Source organism: Hordeum vulgare, chromosome 4H, assembly GCF_904849725.1.
Source record: "Hordeum vulgare subsp. vulgare chromosome 4H, MorexV3_pseudomolecules_assembly, whole genome shotgun sequence".
Classification (NCBI taxonomy): Eukaryota; Viridiplantae; Streptophyta; class Magnoliopsida; order Poales; family Poaceae; genus Hordeum; species Hordeum vulgare.
This window is the reverse complement of record NC_058521.1, coordinates 40,363,818-40,371,350: the sequence shown is the minus strand read 5'-3', so window position 1 is coordinate 40,371,350 and position 7,533 is coordinate 40,363,818. Positions and strand designations below refer to the sequence as shown.

At 44.5% G+C, this 7,533-nt stretch overlaps 1 protein-coding gene across 1 annotated transcript; it reads right to left on the bottom strand.

The window, feature by feature from the left end:
- On the bottom strand, positions 1–3,872 carry LOC123450237. The gene is made up of 5 exons (XM_045127592.1): positions 3,453–3,872; positions 2,975–3,034; positions 1,872–2,150; positions 1,594–1,599; positions 1–75 (listed from the first exon to the last, which is right to left on the bottom strand). The coding sequence occupies exons 1-5, from the start codon at positions 3,870–3,872 to the stop codon at positions 1–3; spliced, it is 840 nt and encodes a 279-aa protein (XP_044983527.1).
- Positions 3,873–7,533: the final 3,661 nt, after the last annotated feature.

The following is a 7,533-nucleotide window of genomic DNA, read 5'->3' as shown; positions in this document are numbered from 1 at the left end:
CTACAGCAGATCGGACAGGGTACCTTCCCACTTGTTGAATTCCAGCTCTTTTTTGTTCAGAATCTTGTCAGCAATCTGAAATAAATAGAGAACACGATTACAATATTTATCAATGGAGGAGCAGGTAACTCTCGCTCACACTACAAGCACAGATTATAGTCTCCGATGATGCCAGCCTGATTTGCTTTGGATAAGCAAAGATAAGGATTCATGCTCCACAACGAAATGGCCAGCAATAGAATGAATGTACAAGTATTTGAATAGCAGAAGAACGAGATGAAACAGACTGCATACAGTAAGTCAGTAATAACATACGGATCTGACTATAGGTGGGCTGATCCGGCTACTGAAACAATTTCAGCGTTGGGTGGACTATTAGATTGCACATCTTCAAAGAAGATTCCATCTACCTTTAAGGAGTTAATTAAATTCGCACCAAGCAATCCTGCACGCAAGACTTTGCAGGACAAGAGGAAGCCAACAATGTTGCTCAGCAGGCTGGGATATTCATCTCTGGTCAGAAAAGCAACACACACACACACACCATGGAGGGGACGGGGCAGGTGAGACAGAAGGACATGTCAATTAAATAAACGTGTCAGCATCACTCCTTACTCAGGTGCACACATACATGTCAGTCAAATAAATTTGCATCTTAATAGCACTGAGTCATGACGATATACACACTAAAAGAACTACAGTAAGCGAGTAAGGGAAAAAGACTTGGTATTTTTCTTTCGAATCTCATGGCAAGCTATACTAGACGCTAATGATCACTCGACTCCAAGAAATCCAACATCGGACTAATTGATCCACAGACAAGGGAGTCCGGTCCAATTTATTCTAAAATTAGTAGTTCATTTATAACGTTCCGATGAGACTGAGAGTTGTAATCATCGCTAAATAAAAAGGTAAGGTTCAACTAAGCTTAGTGATGTCATATTTGCGAGACGAAACTGCTCTGTGTACTAGCGTTAGATGGAAATCTACAGTATGCATACCATTGTTGTTTGCGAAAAAGGTAACAAAGAAAGAAGCAGGCTAGCTCTCCACCCCTAAATGCATTACACGAGCTGTGGGATATAAAAACCTGCTAGTAGTCATTCATCCACACCAGCAAGATTATTATTACATTTAAACATGAATGACAGATCATGGAGCTGGCTGGGAAATTCATCACCTAATAATCCTGAAAATTAGAAAAGATAAATCAAATCTGGTCCATTATTTTTGTTTCAAGAGTTATGTGTTGGTTTTATAGATTGGAACTGCCAAAACCCACATCCTCTCCAAAGACATAAGATCTGTCAAAAAGGAACTCATCTTCAGTTCACTTGATTGTCTGCATAACTAAGTCAAATGGATTGGTGAGCTGGGAATGTTCAGATAAGCATATATAAGTCATTGCTTTCTCATACACTAGCTTACAAAATGATAAGCATATATAACTGAACGCATATATTTATTTTTTTCTCTAATTTTAAGAGCGTGTATTCTACTAGGAACACTAGCATACTGACATGGTGTACATCGAAAATTAATGTTGATAGCCGAACATATTATTTACAGTGAAAAGAAATGTCAAACATATACCTGCACCTATGAAACAGAAACACAGTACATAGGAAAAGCTCAGAGATTCAGTGCATAAATAACATGGACTTGGAAAAAGTTCAGAGATTCATAAATTGTAAGGACAACAAGCAAGCAAATATGAGGACAGAACTTGGCTGCCTATGGGGGTGTACGCATAGTTCATGCTATATTCAGAAATTCAGTGTATGCAAGAGCACACATTTGAGATCAGAAATACATCCATTTGTGCTACAATGAAAGAAGAGTAGAAAAAAAGAGAAATTTGAGGACATAACTTCCCTGTCGATGGGGTCTGCTGACTCATTGTAGGCTAGCGCGATGGAGGAGCGGCGAAAGAAGAGGGCGACGCCGCTGCCGACGAGCACGGCGAGGGAGGTGGCGGCGGTTCTGGAGAAATTCGAAGTGACCACCACCCAGCGGATCTGCTCCATGGTCGTGCACTTGAGCATCAACCTGCACCACCACATATGCTGGTTCTGCTCCATGGTCGTGCACTTGAGCATCAACCTGCACCATCCAGCGGCAACACGGCCACCAACGCCGGCGGCTCCGATCTGGAGCAGCGGATGCACTTAATTAAAATTAGGAAGATCATATAGATTAAATTAGCACATCTCAGATTTCTTCAACAAGCATAATCACTCAAATGTTTTTATTATTATTCTTACACCTCAAATAGTACATGAATACAAGTGGGTTAAGATTCTTGGGTAAAAGCAAATATAGGGAGACCAGACTATGCTAAGCTATACAACCATGCCACACCAAACTTAGACCAACACAAAAATATCTATTGGTCAACGAGGACAACATGACATATTTGAGACACACATTTGACCACCACATCACATGCACTATCTATATTAATAGTCAACTGACACACGGTTAGTCTATGTATGGGCTGCAACTACTGACCAATAGAAAGACTCCACAAAGGGCTACACGGTACAACAGGGATGGGCAGCCATAGCAGCCAAGCGAGATGGATATCAGATATTAGAAGGAGAGGAAGCAGAGTAAGCACTGTCCAGGTTTCATCGTCTCCCCCTTGGTCCCAAATAGTCAGACCAACATCTTGTCTTCCTCCGAGTGTCTTCATATCTCTATCTGCAATCAACAAAGATCCAAAAGAAATAAGTGAATCTGGTACCTGAGCAACCATCACTAGATCGAAAGGGGACAGACTGGAGCAAGAAAATTAGCCTACTCGAGGGAGTGAAATCTGAACGTAGGAGCAGCAAGAGTAGGACCAGCAAAGAGTACAAAAGAAGAAAGGAGATTTCTTCTTCCTCTACCATTTCTTTAGTAATCACACAAAGAAGTCAACCGAGGTGCACATACAAAAGCCCCTAGTCATTCATAGGTGCTTACAAATCACCGTAGGAACATCTAACTCTGTTCTTGGAAGCAACAGTATAAAAAAGACACGGTATACAACCTTCAATAAGGAAATAAAATAAAACGAATCAGGTTATTTATACAGCAACAGTACACCAAGATTATGCACAGGGGTGAACGTTTTCAGTACACACACATGCACATGAGACTAAATTAATTTACTAAATCAAAAACTTGAGCGTCAGAAAATTTGGGAAAGGTAGGGAGACACCACTAATCTGCACATATGCTGGATCTACTCATGGTCGCGCACTTGATCTGGAGCAGCAGATGCACAGCCCCACCTAGGGTTTGACCTGCAAGCCAAAAGAACACACACAAAGGGGTTAGAGAGTTTGGGACTGAAATCCATGGAGGAAAATGTCGATTGAATCTTAAACCTGAACTAGTGAATGTCATAAAAGAAAAAGGAAGTTCAAAACAGAGCCACCACGACTGGATCTTGCGGGCGCACTTGCCTTGTTGCCGAGGCTGAGCACGTCGCCGAGCGCGTAGAGCCGGAACTGGATGTGGTGGCCGTGGCAGTCCGGGACGGGGCCACGCCAGCCGGGCTGCTTCAAGTCGTTGACCCCCTCCTGGAGGCCGCCTTCGCCGCCGGTGTTGGCGTTTCCGCCGGCGCCCGAGAACCCCTCGGACAGCCCCTTCTCCTCAGGTGATTTGTTGGCCACCACCCAGTGCATCCACGGAACCCGCTCGTCCGCGTCGATGTCCTGCACCACCAGCGCCAACGACCGCGTGCCGCCGAGCACCCCGTACCACTCCAGCGGTGGCGAGATGTCCTTCTTGGCGCCTTGCCCCTCCAGCGTGTACTGCCGCGGCAGCCTCCCGTCGTGCGCCGACACCGGCAGGCACACCAGCCTCAGGGTCTCCTGTGCCATCTCGGTCTGCCTGCCTCTCTCCCTCTGCTTGCCGCTGTTGATTGTTGCTCGTGCGATGAGTCTGCTGGATTGTTCAAGGGAAGTGGGGATGGGGAGGAGGTGGCGGTGGCGAGGAGATGGGGATGAGGGAGAACTGGATCGGGAGGGGCCGGGGATGGGGTGGAGGTGGCGGCGGCGAGGAGATGGGGACAAGGGAGGAAGGGTGCGATGGGGGGAGGGATGTGAGCTAGGGTTTGGGTTACGGGTGGGGTTATCTTTTTTTCTTTTCTATAGATACATGGATGGATGGATGTGAGATGGTGAGGTAGATGGATGGATGGATGGGTGCCATGTCATCAATCTGTGCGAAGAGTTCTGATTGGTTCGAAATATCAGTGATTTAAAATAGTTTTTAAGTACTAAAAATAAAGGAATCTTTTGAAGCATCTATCAAAAATATTTTGGAAAAGGGCATCACACAAATTTTCACTAGAGTTAGACCATATTTTATGGATGAGGACCAATTTGTATGCATTTCTCATCTTTCTAGCTATTTTTAACCATTTTTCGAGTGGAAAAAAAAGTTTTTTTTTGAAGAACCTACCAAATATTTGTTGCAAAATTGGACTCCATCAATTTTCTAAAATACTAGTACATATTTAATATACAATTGACCAAATGGTTGGATGTCAAAAACTTTTATCCACCTCTCGTGAAAAAAATAATTCTCCTCATTGAAGTGGAAGGGGGTTAAATTTGAACTACAGCTGCCTCATAGTTTGCTTTTTTTCAAGAAACATTTCTAGATATAAAAATATCTATTTCTTCATAGATACTCCAAAATATTTGCAAAAATCAAGCCCTAGCTACGAACGGTCATACCCGCCGTGTTGACCGCATTTTGAAATGGCCATGAAAAACTTAAAACAAAATCAAAAAATAGAAAAACTTTGCATTGTGTCATTATATGTGACAAATTATCAGGAAAAATAATAATCTTGTAATACGACAATTATTTTTAAAAAGTGTTCTTAGAAATGGGATATCATGTGTGAAGAGTAATGGCTTTCAAGCCAAATGATCAATCTTATGGCCACATTCATGACATAGTTTGTTGATGTTGGAATTATGCCCTAGAGGCAATAATAAATATAGTTATTATCATAATTCCTGTATCGAGATAATCGTTTATTATCCATGCTATAATTGTATTGAATGAAGACTCATTTACATGTGTGGATACATAGACAAAACACTGTCCCTAGCAAGCCAATAGTTGGCTGGCCAGTTCATCAAAGATAATTAGTGTCTTCTGATTATGAACAAGGTGTTGTTGCTTGATAACTGGATCACGTCATTAGGAGAATCACGTGATGGACTAGACCCAAACTAATAGACGTAGCATGTTGATCGTGTCATTTTGTTGCTACTGTTTTCTGCGTGTCAAGTATTTGTTCCTATGACCATGAGATCATATAACTCACTGACACCGGAGGAATACTTTGTGTGTATCAAACGTCGCAACGTAACTGGGTGACTATAAAGATGCTCTACAGGTATCTCCGAAGGTGTTAGTTGAGTGAGTATGGATCAAGACTGGGATTTGTCACTCCGTGTGACGGAGAGGTATCTCGGGGCCCACTCGGTAATACAACATCACACACAAGCCTTGCAAGCAATGTGACTTAGTGTAAGTTGCGGGATCTTGTATTAAGGAACGAGTAAAGAGACTTTCCGGTAAACGAGATTGAAGTAGGTATACGGATACTAACGATCGAATCTCGGGCAAGTAGCATACAGAAGGACAAAGGGAATGACATACGGGATTATATGAATCCTTGGCACTGAGGTTCAAACGATAAGTTCTTCATAGAATATGTAGGATCCAATATGGGCATCCAGGTCCCGCTGTTGGATATTGACCGAGGAGTCTCTCGGGTCATGTCTACATAGTTCTCGAACCCGCAGGGTCTGCACACTTAAGGTTCGACGTTGTTTTATGCGTATTTGAGTTATATGGTTGGTTACCGAATGTTGTTCAGAGTCCCGGATGAGATCACGGACGTCACGAGAGTTTCCGGAATGGTCCAGAAACGAAGATTGATATATAGTATGACCTCATTTGATTACCGGAAGGTTTTCGGAGTTACCGGGAATGTACCGGGAATGACGAATGGGTTCCGGGAGTTCACTCGGGGGGCAACCCACCCCGGGGAAGCCCATAGGCCTTGAGGGTGGCGCACCAGCCCTTAGTGGGCTGGTGGGACAGCCCAAAAGGGCCCTATGCGCATTATAAAGAAAAATCAAAGAGAAAAAAAGAGGAGGTGGGAAGGCAAGGAAGGACTCCCACCCACCAAACCAAGTCCAACTCGGTTTGGGGGGGAGGCCTTCCCCCCCTTGGCTCGGCCGACCCCCTTGGGGCTCCTTGAGCCCCAAGGCAAGGTCCCCTCTCTCCCACCTATATATACGGAGGTTTTAGGGCTGATTTGAGACGACTTTTCCACGGCAGCCCGACCACATACCTCCACGGTTTTTCCTCTAGATCGCGTTTCTGCGGAGCTCGGACGGAACCCTGCTGAGACAAGGTCATCACCAACCTCCGGAGCGCCGTCACGCTGCCGGAGAACTCTTCTACCTCTCCGTCTCTCTTGCTGGATCAAGAAGGCCGAGATCATCGTCGAGCTGTACGTGTGCTGAATGCGGAGGTGCCGTCCGTTTGGTACTAGATCGTGGGACTGATCGCGGGATTGTTCGCGGGGCGGATCGAGGGACGTGAGGACGTTCCACTACATCAACCGCATTCACTAACGCTTCTGCTGTACGGTCTACAAGGGTACGTAGATCACTCATCCCCTCTCGTAGATGGACATCACCATGATAGGTCTTCGTGCGCGTAGGAAAATTTTTGTTTCCCATGCGACGTTCCCCTACAGTGGTATCAGAGCTAGGTTCATGCGTAGATGTCTTCTCGAGTAGAACACAAAAGTTTTTGTGGGCGGTGATGTGCGTTTTGCTGCCCTCCTTAGTCTTTTCTTGATTCTGCGGTATTGTTGGATTGAAGTGGCTTGGACCGACATTACTCGTACGCTTATGAGAGACTGGTTTCATCGCTACGAGTAACCCCGTTGCTCAAAGATGACTGGCAAGTGTCGGTTTTTCCAACTTTAGTTGAATCGGATTTGACCGAGGAGGTCCTTGGATGAGGTTAAATAGCAACTCATATATCTCCGTTGTGGTGTTTGCGTAAGTAAGATGCGATCCTACTAGATACCTATGGTCACCACGTAAAACATGCAACAACAAAATTAGAGGACGTCTAACTTGTTTTTGCAGGGTATGCTTGTGATGTGATATGGACAAACGATGTGATGTGATATATTGGATGTATGAGATGATCATGTTGTAATAGATAATATCGACTTGCACGTCGATGGTACGGCAACCGGCAGGAGCCATAGGGTTGTCTTTATACTAACGTTTGTGATTGCAGATGCGTTTACTATTTTGCTAGGATGTAGCTTTAGTAGTAATAGCATGAGTAGCACGACAACCCCGATGGCGACACGTTGATGGAGATCATGGTGTGACGCCGGTGACAAGAAGATCGTGCTGGTGCTTTGGTGATGGAGATCAAGAAGCACATGATGATGGCCATATCATGTCACTTATGAATTGCATGTGA